Genomic DNA, 19,450 nt, shown 5'->3' with positions numbered 1-19,450 from the left:
AAAATTTGTGTCGGTGACATTAAAGATTCTATTTTGATATTCCCGAGAAAATTTCCAAAGTTAAAAGAGGAAGTTATATGGGAAAAACTTAAGTAAGTTCTGTGCTAATCATATGTAATTTTTATTAAACCAATGTATAAAATCTCCATATTGTATATTTATTTAATGATTGATTTCAATATATTCTATAACTTTTACTCCTTAATCATCTATTTCCAATATCATCAAAAATAAAAGTTTAAGGTTCTACTCCCCAGAAAACATTTTAAGGGAAGCATTTTGTTAACTATAAAATATTAGAATGTTCTATTTTTAATAATCCACCATTAGTAACATGATAGACATTACTCATACTGCTAGCAGAGTTTTAAAAACAAATTAAATCCATTAGAAGCAATAGAAAACAGCCACTTACTCATTAGCACAGAAAGAAAGATAAATAGACTTCATGTAACTAAAAGCATGCTCCTTTTGGAAAATATTTATATATGAACTTTTAAGCAATTTATGGAGCTAATAGGTTTCATCTGTGATAGAATAAAATGTGAACAAAGAATGGCATAAAAAAATATCAACCACAATGAAAGGAATGAGGTACTTTGCCAAAATAAGTGACTGACAGCAGAATGGTCTTAAAAGGGACATTTAGTAAAACAATCATCTGGCTAAGGTAAGAATTCAGAATTTTATTTGTAATTAATTCAGCATGCTGACAAGTCGGCTCCACCCCAATTTCTGCCCTCCTCATGATGGTACAAAGACAAACAGGCAAAGTAGAAATGTAGTCACTTAGTTAAGTCATCAAAGAACTTATTCAGTAGATGAAGGGATGACCTACATTAACAGGTATCATCATAATGAAGGGAGTGGTGTGAAAATGGTAATATTCAATACAACTTAAGCTTTGATACTGATGTTTAAATTACTTGTCCTATTTCTCATGTAAATATATACCTTTCTTTATGAGAATTAAGTTTTGGTGTGTTTTAATCCTTACCGTTTTCCTGTGAAATTTATCAGGTCACGATGACTCCCGTTTCAGAGGTGGGCCCAAGCCACCATCCTCATGTGCTACAACCTCTGTTCAAGTGACAGTTCTTGGGGCAAAGACCATGATTTATCTTCAAATATCCTCATTTTGGTGATTGAGAATCAAGGGGACCGCTTTTCCCCCCATCATATTCCCTCTACCTAGAATCTTCTTCATTTATTAAAATCTTACTCACTTTCTAGGTTTTATTTGGCAATTACCTCTTCTCCGAAACAGAGGCCACTGAAATAGATTGAATTACTCCTGCCTCTGGTCCTCATAGTACTTTCTTTATAGCTGTCATAACGACAGTTGGTCATATGCACGTCCGTTTCCTCCTGCAGGACTTGGTCACCTTTAGGTCCCTCTCACAGAGATTGCTACAGGGCCTGGCATGAAGTAGCTGTTGGATAATTTGTTTACAAAATAGACTGAATATGTGACTCCACAGACACCAGGTAAGAAAAACTGGCTATTGTAACTCTTCATGCTCTTAAAATAGTTCCTGTGACTGGGAGTGGAAAAGGCTTAAGAGGAAGGCAGGAAGTTAATATAAATTATGAAGAATGATTTAAAAATATAAATAAAGGAGGAAAACAATTGGCCTAAATCCAGCCGGACACATCACTGCAGCTAATGACCCTAGTGAAGGTAATCAGAAGCAGGCACATTACTACCCAAAGAGGAGGATTTCATTCCTGAATCACCAAGGGTTTGCTGTAATTTCTTAGATGCACTCTTTAGGACAGGAAGGAGGATGAGAAGGATATTATTGATAATAGAGAGGCCTGCTTGAAAAAGAACCCCAGTGAAAACTGGCAAGTCAGCAGTTCTCTCCAGGAAGGGTCTTCAAAACAGCATGCCTTTTATTATCAGTCTACTGAGAGTGGAAACGGCAGTTCTAGAGAGCAACAAGGAAATATTCATGGAGTCCCTACCTCACGCCAATCTTTTGCCAAGAGTTTTCATAGATTATTAGATAGAGTTAGATATCAGGGTCCCCATTTTACAGGGAGGAAAACTGAAGATCAGGACAACTGCATGAGCTGCTGAGGTTGCAAGCTCAGTGGGGAGCTTTGATCAAACCAAGTTTTGGGGCTCTTCCTATCAGCCCTACACCCAATGCTTGTAGCATTGGGAAACACCGTTACTCACCTACGGCATTCTATTACAACTATTACCATTTAAAGAACTATGCTTAAGCTATTTCACATTTGCTAAATTGTAATTTGAGGATTCCTTTCAAGTGAAGTTGGAGAATTCGTCTATATTCCTTAGGCATCTCATGAAAACCACGTTTAGGTAAGTTATTGTCGTAGTAGTGATGGCTGACAGGTGTGTCTTTAACCGTTCTAGAGAAGGGCCAAAATCCATACAGCTTCACGTGCTCACACAGTTCCACTGCCACACTTGTGATCATCAAGCCAGAGGACAGGCGAAACTCCGTCACACCTTCAGTTCTCCAGAAAAGGGCAAGATTTCTCAGGTACTTGGGATGGAAAAATAGAACCTTCTGTCTTGCTTGAGACTCCTTTAGGGTGTCATACACTTTGAAAGAGGCAATCGTGTTGGCCCTGAAAGAAAACGCTGGCAGAAGAAGGAACGCGTCTCCATAGGTTGCAATGTCCTCCAGAAATATTTCTTTCTTTTTCCTTAAGTTCCCGTATCTGCCAAATTAAAAAACAAAACAAAACAAAACAAAACAACCACATCATCATCATTATAAGCAAAGTAGCAGTTTGGGTTACATAAGGCTGAATTTACCACTGGCCGAGCCATTGAACTATTTATATCACTGTTGTATATAAGAGACAAGCAGTGGACTCAGAGTTCAAGTACAAGTAAGCCTCCTGTAAACATCAAAGGCTAGGTCTTCATTGATCTTTCATGGTGTCCCAAGGCTTTCATCTATATTATATTTTCTTACTGGGCTATATCCTTACTGGACACACATTTCTTAGATTATTTTATCTTCCAACTCAGTAATTTTTTCTCTAAGATAGCTTTTTGATACAGAAATACCTTCCAATTTAATAATGACTGATGTTTTCTCAAACATAGGACACTCTTAAAATGTCTATACGTTAAAAAAATTCACTGAGCTGTACACTGGTGATCTGTGTATCTTTTTGTATATGTGATCACAAAATAAAAGTTTCCTATAAAGAACCTAAATATCTATATTCATACACACACACACACACATATATATTTTAAATTTCCCTTATGTATTGTGATAGCTCTGTGTGTTTGATTTAAATAATACCTTAGTAAATATACTAATATGCATGATTGTGTTTAGAAAGTAAACTTTTGGGATGCAGGTACAATATCTCACATTATCTTAAGAGATACTAGAACTAGATGAGTATATCGTGTACTTTATTAGTAATGATTATTAGTCAATTTTGATGAAAACAATGGAGTAAAACTATGGATGGGATTTTTATTAACCAGGAACATTTTGTAGTGGCTACACTGTGAAAAATGAAATATAGGAATTAGTTTTTGGTAATAAACTATTCATAGTAAAAACTTTTTTTTTCTTTTTTTGGCCTAAGACTCATTCTCTGAAGTTTCTAAATAAACTGTTCTATCAAGAAACTGCTCCCAAGATAAAAGAGTAATGCTAAAATTCTGAAAGAAAATTCTCAAAAGTAACTTCACTATTGTTAAAAAAGATGAAGAAATAAATGAGTTCTCACTTGATTAGTAATGTTCAGCTTACGACATTAGAAGTACAATTGGTTGGTATGCCTGGCTAGCTCAGTGGTAGAGCATACAACTCGATTTCAGGGCTGTAAGTTCAAGCCCCACACTGGGTGTAGAGATTACTTTAAAAAATAAAGAATGAGGTCTTTAAAATAAAATAAGATGGTTTTCTTAAAAAAAAAAAAAGAGGTCATACCTCTTATAACCTACAACCTTGAGAGAAAGTAAAAAATTATGAATATATTCTTCTATCTTTTCCCCAAACATCATTCTAACTGTGTTGCAAGTCATTCCAGCAATAAGATGGTGTTCAAACTAAGAAATATGTTAAGTAATAAAACAAATGTTCTCAAACAGTTATGTAAGTTGGAGGTACTTACTTTAGTTTTATGATACTGGGATTTACAGTCACAACATTGGTTTTACTGCCAACATCTTTACTAACGTTTCCCGTGATTGGGGGGAGGTTACACCTGAAATTTGAAAAAAAAAGTATTTTCAAAATGCAACTTATAAAAAAAAGCACATACACATACATGTACACATATGATTACTGTCATTTTATCGAAGAAAATCATGGCTGTTCAGGAGTTCTAAATTGATCTGATTTCCATTTAAAACTTCAGTGAGTACTGAACTCTTAATTGGCACTTCAACATTGCATGAAATATACAAATTTGATAAATGCTTTCAATATTAAGACCCTAAACATATCAAAATGAGAAATGACAACCACCTTGCCTAGCTTCTGAAGAGTTCATAATCCTTTTATTAAAATTATTGTTTCTATTGATTATATTCCCACAGTGGTATGATCATCAATTTACAGATTTTAAAAAAAAGGGGGCATTGCACTTAAGGTTACAGAATCTGCCAGAAGCAAAGACAAAATAAAAAAAAAAAACACAAACAAACCTGAAATTTCCTGATTCCCAAATGGGTAGTTTTTCTAGCAAATTATGCTGTTAATAAATAAAACCCTAATGTTCCTATAATGATGTTTTCGTATAAATGTTCTCTTCCTCTTTTGAGTACTAATTTGTTTTTAATACTCAAAACAAATTAAGAATTGTAATTTTGAGTAATTATATTCCTTTCACAAAAAAGGGAAAGTTGGTTATGACTCCCTAAGTATTGTTTACAGAATTTCAAGTAGACCATTTCTTTAAAGCTATACATACAAAGGGAGTTTCTCTGGGAGTGTCCTAAGGAAAGCTGTTTCAAGGTGATGTGTTCTGCAGGGACTGAAGTTGAAACAGCATTCCACACTCTATGAAACATAAAATCAAATGGACCATGTACATCTCTCATTGATAAAAAAGACATGTCAGAAAATAATTAAATATGTCACCTTGCAAAAAATAAATATCAATCATAGATAATACAGAAATGCCTTCATTAATGGACATCCTGTGATAACAAATCTACCTTCTAATACAGTCCCAAATTCTTTTTTAATATTAAAGGTGAAAGGACAAATGAAGGGGGGGGGAATTGGAGGGGGAGACGAACCATGAGAGACTGTGGACCTTGAGAAACAAACTGAGGGTTCTAGAGGGGAGGGGGCGGGGGGATGGGTTAGCCTGGTGATGGGTATTAAAGAGGGCATGTATTGAATGGAGCACTGTCTCGGAAACATCCCCGGCAGCAAAGGTAGGATCCAGAAATATGCATACTTACTGCAGAGTTCAAAATTAAGTAGTTGCTAAGATGTTTGTTTTTCTTTTTTAAACTTCAGCTTTTTTTTAAGATTTTATTTATTTGACAGAGAGACAGGGAGAACAGGAACACAAGCAGGGGGAGTGGGAGAGGGAGAAGCAGCCTCCCCGCTGAGCAGGGAGCCCGATGCGGGGCTCGATGCGGGGCTCGATGCGGGGCTCGATCCCAGGACCCTGGGATCATGACCTGAGCCGAAGGCAGATGCTTAACGACTGAGCCACCCAGGCACCCCTAAACCTCAACTTGTATTTCGTGTGTCTGCCATAAGGTAAAATGTATGCGTAGCCATACCACTCCCCACAGATGTTTTGAGAATTTTAAGTCTATAAGAAGTCTATTACAAGAACAATTATTTAGCTTCATTATGGCTTTTTTACAGCGAGTGCTTTAACTAAATGGCCAAATCATTCAGGTATTGGTCATTTTATCATGAATCATGAGGAGCACATTCAATGACCTGATGGACTGTCAGGTCTACTGTTCTGTCATTACCTGTAGCAATAAAAACTTTAAATGAGATTCAAGTAAAACAGTAGGTTGGGGAGGGGAGCTACTGACTGAAAATCCTGCTTCCTTTTCAGTTGCTATAAAGGGCAACATTAAATCAATAAGGATCAAAGGCTCTCCTCTGATGTAGGAAATCAGTGCCCCTGAAATAGGAAGAAACAGATTTTGAACTTACTTTTTAAAAAGGTGCGTTTCAATTGAAATCCATCCTCACAGGGATGAATCACCTTTCCATCATATTTGGAAAGCGCAGAAACTCTGCAGCTTGGCTTATTAGCACAGGCACACAGAGAAACAAACCACTTTTGCTTCTGTGTTTGCAAGCTAGCTGCTACTGAGATATAAACACTTTAAAAGACCAGAATTTAGAAGCTCCACAATTTCTTTTTTTAATTTCAAGCCTGAAAACTAAACAATGATGTTGCATGGCAATACAAGGCTTAGGTCAGCATTTTCTCGAGTATTATCTGAGAACAAAAGTTTCTTGAAATGCTCTGTTTATATATATATATATATATATATTTTTTATATAAATAATATATATATATATATAATATATATATATAATATATATATATATATATAGGTTCTAGGTGAACCTGGGAAATGTTCTCCACAGTCCTTCTGAAGGAGCCATGATATCAATACACTGAAGGCTCTGACAAGTCCTGCAGTGAAGACCCTCTTTCACCATGATTTCAAGCAGAGTTTCTGCAATGTGGCCATCGCAGTTTTATCCTTCTGGTATTAACATTCTGAGGAACTCGTGATCCATTTAACACTTCAGGAAAGGCTACCTAGATAATTTGTAGACTTAAGCAACACAGCTCAAAGGTCGAAATTTACATGGAGAATCTTTACAGCACCTCTTTGAAATATCCAACTGACCTTTGGTTTCAAGGAAACCAATCTGACAGGTCTTACCTAAAAACGAAGTCGGATTTGTCTATTTCAGCTCCGCAAAGAGACTCATTCAGAATTCCCCCGTTTCCAACCACTGCGCACTGATTGTAGGGGTACTCCATGAAAGGCTGAGACTAGCAGGAGGAAGCGAAAAACTATCACAAAATAGCTTTAGTTTCAGAACCACAAACATCACCAGCTTAATGTGAGCAGCTACGTTTTTTATACATGCTAAGGAAAGAAAAACAGCAAGGAAAAAAAGCAGAAGTAATGATGCCATAGCATGTTGATCAACTTATGACTTACGATAAAAAAATCCTGTAATCCTGCCTTTCATTTCTCTTGAGAAGAATATACAGTGTATCACATACCCTATCATGTAATAATCTAAAATATAATACATTTGTTTATAAAATGTAACTTAATGTATCTTACATCATATAATTAAGTACATAGCACTAGACTGGCAAAATCCCACACTGGACCCTTCCAACAAACAGGAACGTTTTCAGCAAAATAGAGGAAATAAAGCAATTAGAAAGTATCACGAAATCCTCTATTCTTGGGCATAAAATGAATAGGTAATTTAGTGAAAGTTTCCTGTGCTTCTTAAATAGTTAGACCTGCAGGCTCAGTGATGACATGAGATTTGTGCCTGTCATCTCTGAAAATGACCGGCCACAGAGCTGCAGGGATGCCTACTAACTCCGTGCTGACATATTTCAAATGAATTTCCAAGGCCTGAATCTTTTATATTTCCTCCAAGCACCCGACTTGTCTACCCCCAAAAGATTTCCCCCTTTTCCCAAGTCCTTCCCAGTCTGAAACGTAACTTCTCAATTCAATGGTGCACTTCTTTGCTGGTCTCTTTCCCTGACATAATGACAGGACCCTGAGCAGCACCAAGGGGGCCCAGCTCAGACTCCAGAGTGACATCGTCCTGAGCCACCTCTTACGTCTTCAGAATTCAAGTGGAGGTCCTCAAGGGCAGAGAGTGTGTTTATGACTTTTAGCTTCCCCTCATCTTTCACCGTAGACCTTGCATGTTGTAATGTACACAGTGGCGTTTCAATAAAGGCTTGCTGGCCCCAAGGGCCTGCCCTGCAAAAAAACCTCCAGTGTTGAGCTGGGACCCACCTGGACCAGGGTGTGGGAGCCAGCGGGTAAATATTCAGGAATTTTGTGAACTGTCGGGAAGCCACTGGTAAATTTAAATCTGCCACCCCAGGGGTACAAACACCACTAAAATCGGCCAACACTACAAATCAGGGCAGCCTACTGCCCAAAGCCAGTTTACCAGTACCAATGGCAACACCTCAGGGCCAGTGTGGTTCTGAGAAGCCCAAAGAACTGCTGAATCTGTGACTGTTAGGTGCTTCATTTGGGAGATGCCAAACAAGCAGAAAGAACTCTGGTTCAGCACCTAGGTTTGTCTCTAACCATTAAGAATCATATTGTGCTTATTAGACGAGAGACGCTGTTCCAAGTGCCTGACTTATTAACACATGTGATCCTTATGAGCATTTTACAGGCAGGAAATAAAAGCATGGGTTTAAGTAGTGGCTAGCAAGTGTCAGAGCTGGGATTCAAACCCCTGAAGGAGGCCATGCTCTTATTCCCTACAGTTACACAGCTTCTCACATTCAATGAATACAATGTTAATTATGTACCTTTTTCTCTTTTTGTATCTGCAATGCCTAGCAGAGGACCGGGCTCTGAAGTTAATGGTTCCCAAATACCTCAGGTGATTTCAAGTCTGCTGTACTTCTAGCTCAAGATGTCTTCAACCTGTGTTTACTAAATGGTGCCACGATAAATTTTGAATTTTACAGATTGGATAGAATGCAAATATACTCTTAATGGTACAACAGAAAAGATGACTGAAGGAAACTTGTCTCCTATTAAAATAGCACTCAAAATAACACATGTTTTCTCTGGTTTCTTGGTCAACTGGGAGGAAAAGCCCATATGCTTTGGGATCTCATGTTCAGTAAGAGTAACCTCTGAATTACAAACTCCAATGTTTCTTAAAATAAAGCTCCTAAGAGAGTGGAAGATATGTGCTATGTTGAGCAAGGCCTGCTCATTGCTCACTCTGGTGGAAAACCAACCTTGTTTTCTTTTCAAGTAACTTAGCAAAGTGTTTGGAGGAAATGACTTCATAACATTCATTAAAAGTATCTATTGTGATCTGCTTGCTGGTGCCCCACAGTTTTCTAGCAGAACAGAACAGGGGGATGCAGGAAGCAGGGAGGGAAGGAGGCCGGCTCCCTTAGATGTCTCCTCCACAGAAAGGGAGTGTTGAAGCAACACAGAAAAGTGGCCTAGCTCTGCAACTGTTACTGAAGTCAGAATTACCTCCCCGCCCCCCACCCTAATTTTGAAAAATTAGTGCAAATTTGGGAAATGGATGCTGTTGTTAATTGCATATAAAATTATCAAGCCTAGGTTATTCTTTTCAAAGTGCCAATTAGAAGCCAAAAAAAATCTCGGCTGCTCCTCTGTTCTGATCAGTCTAAAGCAAGGAAAACAGTAGAAAAAATTGCAAGGGTGAAAGTTCATTGTGAAACTCTCTCAGGACTTCTTTGGGAATATAAATATTCTGTACTTACTAACTTTTCAATTATTGGTAATTTCAATGTATCATGAGGGCATTTTTAGAATGCTTTATGAATCATTTTTTGTCCCCTTTTCCTTCCAGAAAATTTGTAATATTTTTTCTGTATCATTTTCTATTCATTTTGCAATCATTCTCAGCCAGTTAGTCTTCCTTTGAATTATAATAGTAAAAGAAAAACCGTAACAACTTACATGACCAATAAATTAGTTAAAAGAAGTCAAAGGTCCAACAAAAGGGAATTAATTGCAAGAACTGAATAGTCTACAGTTGGTAAACTGCATATATAAGGTCATCCCATTTTTGACCATATTGACTTAGCTTAATTGCTTTTAATCAAATCATGAAAAGATGACTGAGGGTGTACGTTTATAAGCGATAGGCTGTTCTTCATGACAAAAATTCTCCCCAAGTTTAGATTTATATTAAAGAAGTTTCTTCTTATAATGAAACTGTATCATTACTCATTAGTTTATTTAATGAATATGTAATGAATGCATATATGCAGTGGGGAATGTTCTGGAGCTTGGGATACATCAATGAACACACCGCACAGAAATCCCTGAACGTGAGGTTATGTTCACTGACCACAAATTCTTTTTTTTTTCGTTTTAAGATTTATGTATTTATTTTAGAGAGACAAAGCACAGTGGGGGGGGGGGGTAGAAGGACAGGGAGAGAGAATCTGAAGCAGACTCTGCACTGAGCCCCTGATCCGGGGCTCGATCTCATGACCCTGAGATCATGACCTGAGCTGAAACCAAGAGTCAGATGCTTAACCAACTACACCACCCAGGCGCCCCCACTGACCACAAATTCTTAACAAGTTTACTTCCCAAAGATTAGCTACATAAACCCACAGCTCTTTGTGAAGGAATTGATTCAGTCACCAAAACTGACAACTGGAAGAATCTTATTCCAGGTGAAAAATGGTCCTCTTCCCAAGCCCCAGTAATTACTATGCAGAAAGCCCAAGTAGCTCATCTCATGCAAGGATGAGTCATGAAGACTCAAGGACTTGGAGAGTTTATCATGTAAGATATAAATACCGTTCCCTGCAGAGCCACTTGCATTCAAAATTGTCTTTTTAAAAGGGACCACTATCACCATCTTTTACATCAAAACAACATATGGTATTTTAATTCTAAGTTAACTCCTCCATTAGTGTAAGTTACAGTGTAACGTGGGAGAAAAGTCACCTGCAATGGCGACACAAATCAACCACAACAAATCTTTACTCACCACTGGAAACATATTAAAAATGTTCTCTCTAATTAGGATTTCGTTTTTGCTTTCCACCTCATAGCTCATGTTGGTCCCGGCTGGAGTGTTATTCTGAGAAACAATGAAGTTTTGAGCAGCATCACAACAGGAAGCAAGTTTTGCTCTGCGAAGGAGAAGAATAAAAGTGAACCACGGAACGAGATTAAGAAACCAGAAATAGAGGATACAGTGGAAAATGCAAGAGGATTTTTGCCATATTGACTTTCAGAAAGAGGAGAAATCGTTCACCAAGATGACATTTTTATCTCTTTCCACCCTAACTGGTCTAGATGATGGAATGATAACCTGGCAAGATCAAAAAGCGAAGAATGTGAAACATACTTACGCTCAGGTAGGGACCCGCTCACCGACAGAAAACACTCGTGAACATAATGGTTCACATTTAAAAATGTCCTCCTAATGATAATGTTATAACATTAAAGAGAAAAATGACAGGTTATACTGTAATTATTTTTAAATAATTATAAAGTAGAGAAACTAAGAACAGTATTACAAACTGTCACCAAAGCAACACATAGTCATTTACTAGGAGACAAGTCTAATGAAAAGAAGAATCATTCAATACAGGGATTTGTTTCTAGCTTTACTGATATAATTCATGAACACAAATGATTTATATTTACGGTGTTCAACTTCATGTTTTGCTAATATTTCTACATTGTGGAATAATCACCACCACAATCAAGCTAATTGACATATCCATCACCTCACATAATTATCATTGATTTCTTTTCTTTGTGTGTGTGTGTGTGTGTGTGTGTGTGTGTGTGTGTGTGTGTGTGTGTGTGTTGAGAACAGTTGATATTTACCCCTTTAGCAAATTTCAAGTATACAATATGGTATTGCTATCCACAGTCACACTGCTGTAAATTAACACAGGGAATTTCTGAGTGAAGCGAATTTAAAGTTGCCATTCCTTAGAGAAAGAATATAATTTAGTATCAAGCGGTTTCAAAACTCTTACTGTGGAGTGAAACATTATTAATGGAATGTAGACCCAGTTAGGTCCTCTCAAGGATCATCAGGGCTTGCCCCCAACCTCTGGCAGGTCAATCTAGATCCACTCAGAATTTATATTTTGTTTATATAATTCTCCAGGGATGCAGAATCCACAGCATCACTTGATAATTATTCCAGAGTTTAATCAACCTTGAAGTCAAGAGATCCTTCCATTTGTACAACTCAACTATCTCTTAACTTAAATCCATTTCCCTTGTTCGTTTTTCATAGAATCTCTCCATAAAAACACTTCATGTAATTGAAAATGGTAATAAACAAGGGGAACTTGAGCCTTTTCAATCTGGAAGCATTTAGAGAAATTCCTCTTCTCTCAGATTTTCCTCCTAGGACCAGTTTTTCATTATTTTAGTCATCTTGTTCCTCTTTAAACCTTTACTTATTTCTCCATATTACTTAAAAATACCTATCAAACAGACTCTTAACTACAGAGAACAGAAGTTTGCTGGAAGGGAGGTGGGTGGGGGGATGGGTTAAATGGGTGATGGGGATTAAGGAGGGCACTTGTGATGAGCACGGGGGGTTGTATCTAAGTGGTAAATCACAAAATTCTACTACTGAAACTAATAGTACACTATACATTAACTAACTGGAATTTACATAAAAACTTAGAAAAAAAAATATGTACCAAAGCTGGATCCAATCATAGCACAGAGGACAGTGAATATTCAGTGAACAAGGCTGACATGGTCATTGCTGACATCCTAGATTCATAACTGGTCCTTCCCCATTTATTGATTTTGGTCCTGAAGGGTATACTTTTATACAAGTTCCCATTGAATTTTGTCCTTTTGACAAAAATAAAATGCTCTAATCTGTCAGGGGCATTTTGAGTTATATTCCAGTCTTTCCAAATTTCAGTAATTCTCAGGGTATGAAAAGGCAATGCTGTGATGTTACTTGTACCCTAAAAATCAATATTTTCAATAATACTTATAAGTTAATTTATATCATTAAAATAGTACCTTCTTCTTAATTGAATTCTATCACCTGCTTATTATCCCTCTTTGGATTTCAGAACCTACCATGTCTTAAAGATAGTTCATGGAGATTAACAAAAGGAAAAATTGAAAATGAAATGACGTGTAGTCAAAAACATGATACTAAGTAGTTTTTTAATCATAAATTTAATCTCATAACAATTCAATGTGGCATATTTCAAATTCATAAACCCTTGTGTGTTTATCATTTTAAATATCTCTTTTATGCAACATTTTGAGCAAAGGTAATGGAATAAATTCTCATTTACTTTTGACAAGTAGCTCGATTTCTCTAAGGATATTCAGTGTTTAAGAGAATATTGCATCACCAAAAAACACTAACCATTGTGCCCTTTGTGTTTTTTTATATTAATAGTTTTTTTCTGAAATTATATTCTTTTTTTTTTTAATTTTTATTTATCTGACAGAGAGAGAGCAAGAGAGGAAACACAAGCAGGGGGAGGGGGAGAGGGAGAAGCAGGTTCCCCACGAACAGGGAGCCCGATGCAGGGCTCGATCCCAGGACCCTGGGATCACAACCTGAGCCAGAGGCAGACGCTTAACAACTGAGCCACCCAGGTACACCTGAAATTACATTCTTAACATTTTATTATAACATTCTCAAACCTACAGGAAAATGCGAAGAACTGGACAATGAGAACTTGAATAACTACCAGCTAGATTCTATAATTAAGGTTTTACATTTGCCTTATTGTGCATCCATCAATCCATTTTTACTGTGGTGGTGATTACAAATCAAAGTCAATACAGAGATCAGTACACTTAGTCCTAAACACCTCAACATGTATATCATCATTTTGTTTATATTTTTGGGTAAAATTTACATAAAATAAAATCATAAGCACATTTGAGGAGTGTTGAAAAGTGTGCACACCCTTGTACCCCAATCTCCTAACGAGAATTCCCTCATATCCCTTCCCAGCCTGTCTCCAGCCCTCCCTACTTTTGTGATTAGTTTTTAATCAAAGATCAGTTTTGCCTGTTCTAGAATCCATATAAACAGAATCATATAGTACATATGCTTTTGTGTAAGACAACTTTGTCTCAGCATAAATGCTCTTACGATTCATCTATGTTTCTATGTGTATTAGTAACTTGCTTTTTTTCATTGCTGGAGTAGTATTTCACTGTACGAATGTGTTGGAATCTGTTTAGACATGGCCTTCGCACTTAAAAAAAAAAATCACTATCAAAAATCAACGTGAAACACCTAATCACTCGTGATAACCTCCCGGGAAAAATATCAGAATAATTATCCAAAATTTCATTTCTGGAGCTTGTCTTTACTGACCAATGGGACTTTTTAAGCCTTTCTATTCAGTGGCAGAATTATAAATTTATGTCATTACTTCCCAGCTCATCCATGTGGTAGACACCCCTGTAACAGCCAGTGTCCGTATAAAGCTGAAGTGTGTAAATCAAACAGAACAAAACGTAATTTTATCTCTGCCATCCCATTTCCCATCATCCTAAACAGTCACTTCTGATCTTTGATGACTCTAAAGTCAACTAGGTATGTTCACAATAATGGGCACACAGCACTTTTCCCCTTCTTGTACAGAAAGAGCAGGAAACATTAAAATAAAAATGGACACTATTGGTATGTGATGGTTAACTTTACATGTCAGTTTGGGCCAAGTCAATGCCAAGGTCTGATAAAACACTATTTCTGGGTCTGTGAGAGTGTTTCCAGAAGAGATGAGCATTTGAATTGCTGAACTGAGTAAAGAAGATCGTCCTGCCCAGTGCAGGTGGGCATCATCCAATCTATTGATGGCCCAAGTACAAGAAAAGATGGACGAGGGGCACCTGGGTGGCTCAATCGTTTGGTGTCTGCCGTGGACTCAGGTCATGATCCCAGGGTCCTGGGATCGAGCCCCGCATCGGGCTCCCTGCTCAGCGGAAAGCCTGCTTCTCCCTGTGCCTCTCCCTCTCTATCTGCTTGTGTTCCCTCTCTCGCTGTGTCTCTCTCTCTGTCAAATAAATAAATAAGATCTTTAAAAAAAAAAAAAAGAAAAGATGGACGAAGGCAAATTGCCTTTCTGCTGGAGTGGGTACATCCAACTTGTCTTGTTATTAGACATTGGTGCTCCTGATTCTCAGACCTTCAGACTCAGATGAGAACTTACACCCCCACACCTTCTCCCCCAGTTCTTGGGCCTTGGAACTCAGACTGGAACTCACCCCATTGGCTTCTCTGGCTCTCAGGCCTTCAGGTTTGGACTGGAACAACACCATCATCTTTTCTGGGTCTCCAGCTTGCAGACAGCAGGCAATGGGACTTCTCAGCCTCCAGAATTGTGTGAGCCCATCCCTCAAAATAAATCTCTTTCTATATATGTAGATATATCCTATTGGTTCTGTGTCTCTAGAAAACCCCAATACAGATACTGGTACCGAGAAGGGGGGGTGGGGGGGCGAAGTGCTCCGGTAACAAATACCTAAAAATGTACAAATGGCCGAGGACCTGGATAATGGGAAGTGTTTTAAGCTCATGCTAGAAAAGGCTTAGAGTTCCATGAAGAGAACTTTAAAGGTGACTCTGTTAAGAGCTCAGGAAGAAAAGACGAGAGTTACAGACGAAGCTTCCATCCTCTTAGAGAATAGCTAACTAATCACGAGCAGAATACTGGTACGTAATACAGAAGTTACATAAAGGCCATTCTGAGGAGCTCTCAGATAGAAAGGAGGGACATGTTACTATGAAAGGACAATGGAGAAAAGGCGATCCTTGTTATAAACTGGCAAAGAACTTGGCTCTGAATTGTGTTTGAGCTCTAGTGTTTTGTGGAAGGTAGGTGCTGAAACTGGATATTTAACTGAGGAGATTTCTAAGCAAAATATTGAAGGAGCGGCTTAGTTCCTCCTGACTGCTGCTCATAAAATGCAAGAAGAGAGAGAGAACTTGAAGACAGAATTATAGTCAAAAGAGAAGCAGGACTTAAAGATCTGAAAACTTCTCAGCCTGTCCACAATGCAAAAAAAAAAACCAAAAACAAAAACAAAAAACCGGAGAAGGCATTGTTCAGGAGAGAACGCTAGGAGTGAGGCCAAGCATCTGTTTGATAAGGAGATTAGTGTGGGTGTGAGCCACAGACTTAATCAGCCCCCCAGCAGGAAAACTACCAGTCTGACTGAAGAGGAAGGAGACAGCAAGGAGCAAAGGAAGGCTGTTGGACGGAGATTTTACAGGAGGGGACCACAAGCGCTGCATCAAACATGCACTATTCTTCTAGGTAAGGGAAGGATGACCCCAAAGGTGATTCAGGCTCCAGGGATGTGTCCTTGGTTTCAAAAAGGGAAGACTGCTTTCAACTGGCCAGATGGCCTCTGCTCAAAGCTGTGGGGGTCGCCTGGGGACGCAGTCGCTGCCTGCAGAGCCTGGGGGCAGGACCCCACCCCAGTGGGCCTGGCGGGCAGCTCCTTGAGGATTATCTTGAACCTGAGAGCTCACGAAGTTTGTCTTGCTAAGTTTTGTACTTGCTTGGGACCTGTCATTCTCTCCTTTCCCAGTTCTCCCTTTTGGAATGGGAATGTCTATCCCCTGCCCGTCCCACCAGGGTACTCTGGAGGCCCTTGACTTGTCTGGTTTCACAGGTTCACAGCTGGAGAGAAATTTTGCTTCAGGATGAAATGTACCTCGAGCTCACCCATATCTGATATAGAGGATATTTAGAGGAGACTTTGGACTTTAGAGTGGACGCTGGAACCAGTAAAGACTTTGGGGGCTGTTGGGATGGAATGGATTCATTTTGCATATGAGAAGGACATGAATTTTGGGGGACAGTGGGCAGAATATCACGGACTGAACACTTGTGTTCTCTCCAAACTCCTGTATAGACATCCTACCCCCCATGTGATGGTGTTAGGATATGGGGACTTTGGGAGGTGGCTAGGGTTTAAATGAGGTCATGAGGGTGGAGCCCTCGTGATGGATGAGTGCCCTTCCACGGGCTCTTGGAGAGCCTGCTTCTACTCTACACATGAAGACACAACAAGAAGGCTCTCAGTGTGCAAGCAGTAATAGGCTCCTCGCCAGAACTCAACCTTGCTGGCACCCTGATCTCAGACTTCCAGCCTCCAGAACCGGGAGAAATAAATGTCTGGTGTTTACTAGCCACCTGGTCTATGGTACTTTGTTAGAACAGTCAAAACTGACTAAGACACTAGAAAGCATGCTCTTACCAGGACACCTACATTGTCTGTAATGAGTCATTCCACATTCCGCAATAGTAAATGCCCCCCAGTTCAGCACGCACAAACCACACGTGTCAAGTACCACACACATCCCAAAACATTTTCACGCCCAGATGTCCTCTGATTCCCATGACCACCAGACAGCCAGAAAAGATTATTCCTACTTCAGAGATGAGAAAACAAGAGTCAAGAGAAGTGACTTGACCGAGACACCCAGGTTGTAAGTGACACCAACCTATGTCTTTTGACATTCAATTCTCTGTGACTGACACTAGAGTAGGTTGTAATTGGGGGGTAGTACTCTCATTTGAGCTTCTTCCTTCAGGATGTTTTCCATGATGGCACCACCACAACACAGGGCTTCCCACAATAATGTTGGTCGCACCCCACTGAAAACCTGCCCATTCACCACTCCAAGGCGGCAAGAAATCTACAGATACATGCTTCAAACCCTACATATAACTGAGACGTTAAAGCTCTTGTTTTATGTGACATCCAGGGTCCCCCACGGGATCAAGGTTCAAGTGGTCCAGCCAATGTGCCCCAGTGTCAAAGAGAAAAGAAAGCCCCAGCTTGACGATGATCTCACACTTGCTGTATCGTACCTTCAGCAAGTTCCTCCACACAATCCAGTTTCCAAAAGCGAAGATGCTCCCCTCCATGCCCAGGAAAGAACAGGGACCCTTTGTACCGCAGAAAGTTCCAGAACTGAAAAGAATTTACATACTTTCAAAAGTGCTTAGCTCTCAAGAAGCAGGTTGGTCCTGAAAGCACTGGGCTTACCACTTTTAGCCTTAATGGTATAAAGACGGCATCGGAAAATGTGCAAATCACCTTTGCATCACAGCTAGTCCAGCAGATACACTTCTGAGAAAGGGATTTTTCTTAAAATTGCAGAAATTCCTTTTTCTTTCACAGTGCAGGTGCTGAGTGTCTCCTTGGATTATTTTTTTTTTATTATTATTATTGTTTTGTTTTGTTTCTCCTATTCGTTTTAGGTCTCAGGTCAAAATTCTTCTTCAGTTCTAACTGGGACATTTCCGGGATTTCCATGAAATGTTAATGAGTGCTTCAGGCTGACTGCGTGCCAGGCTTTAGAGTCCACTCTGAATACTAACGACCTAATGCCCTAGCTCAGAGCTCCCGGGCAGCTCTTCTGTTTATCAAACTCCCAACAACTCTTTGATATGATGTGGGACAGGTAGGGTGAGACAGAGGGTACAGGCCCTTTCTAAGTATTAATAAAGAGTTACCTTCTTCTGAGATCCATTCTCTGAAATTCTAATGAGGGTCTGAGGAAAAGGAGTTTTAAAACCCAAGTGTCTATACCACTTCCAGGGACTTATTTACCATCCTAATCAGTTCTCAAAGAGTCACATTTCTTTTCCATGTCCAAAGCCACAAGATACTTGGGCCAAGCAATACACCAACTGCCTCTATCCTGTTGCTGTCCCCCTTTCTTCTGTTCCTACCCTACATCATATAACTCACTGATTGACCACTAATAATAATATCAGACATTTAGTGCATTCTCACTGTGTGCTAAGTGTTTCAGATACTATCTCAGCAAGCCCTACAATAACCCTGCCAGATAGGTAGAGTTGATTCATTTTACCTTTGAGGACAATCCAGCCTTATAAAAGGTAACTAGGTCACATATCACATATTCATTCATATTTACTTAGCACCTAGGTAGTTATTAAGGTGCACTGTCCACACACTGGTGAAGAAAACAAACATTGCCTCTGTCTTAATGGTATATATGATCTAGGAAGGAAGAAAATAAAAAAGGCTTACGAGGATACATTTGAAGGGTAGCAGGTTATGACACCTACCCCCAAATAGGCTGCTTTGGTACATTGTTTTGAGATGCAGGCACTTGATAAACAGCAAATGCAGGAAGTTTTCTTTGAACTCCCCTTGTCTGCCCGAAGGGGCTCAATGGTCATAAATCCCCTGCTGGACAGTTCCACCAAGGAGGGAAGATGGATTCTTCCTACAGGAGAGGAAGCTAGACCACACTCAGAAAGACTTTGTCCTAAACGATCCCACCTTCCAACCAGTGTTCCACAAGCTCTCAACTTTCCTGAAAATCATTTACTCTCCCCTAAGAGGCCTACCTCCCCCGACCCTTCCCCATGAGGACGGGATCTGGGCCTGAATTCTAAGTCACCTCGGGGAGATACTCATCTTTCCCTGGGTGTCTCCCAGGGGGTCTACATGTCAATCAACTTCTGTTTGTTTTTCTTGTTCATCTCTCTTCTATTACATGGGTCTCAGCCAAGAACTCAGAAAGGTAAAGGGAAAATCCTTTCTCCTCCCCTACAAATTGCAAAACAGTAAGTGGTAAAGCCAAGATTCAAACCTAGAATTCAAACCCTTATTATAAAGCCCACCTTCAGGCAATGGCCTACAAAGTGCAATGCTCCCAACAAAGGAATTAGGGGACATTAAGTAAGTAAA

General features: G+C 39.2%; 1 protein-coding gene across 1 annotated transcript in view; it reads right to left on the bottom strand.

Annotated features, from left to right (window-relative positions):
• Nucleotides 1–989: 989 nt before the first annotated feature.
• Nucleotides 990–19,450, bottom strand: part of ST8SIA6 (ST8 alpha-N-acetyl-neuraminide alpha-2,8-sialyltransferase 6) — a 142,829-nt gene continuing 124,368 nt past the window's right edge. The window contains exons 5-8 of the mRNA XM_025853614.2: nucleotides 10,731–10,875; nucleotides 6,893–7,005; nucleotides 4,123–4,215; nucleotides 990–2,697 (exon numbers count right to left, since the gene is read on the bottom strand). Coding sequence (XP_025709399.1) covers nucleotides 2,229–2,697; nucleotides 4,123–4,215; nucleotides 6,893–7,005; nucleotides 10,731–10,875 — 820 coding nt within the window. The 3' untranslated portion in view covers nucleotides 990–2,228. The remainder of the gene's footprint in view (nucleotides 2,698–4,122; nucleotides 4,216–6,892; nucleotides 7,006–10,730; nucleotides 10,876–19,450) is intronic.

Source organism: Callorhinus ursinus, unplaced genomic scaffold, assembly GCF_003265705.2.
Source record: "Callorhinus ursinus isolate GAN/ISIS: 27379988/994484 unplaced genomic scaffold, GSC_fseal_2.0 scaffold36, whole genome shotgun sequence".
Lineage (NCBI taxonomy): Eukaryota > Metazoa > Chordata > Mammalia > Carnivora > Otariidae > Callorhinus > Callorhinus ursinus.
The sequence above is the reverse complement of the archived record's forward strand: the minus strand, read 5'-3'. Positions and strand labels throughout refer to the sequence as shown.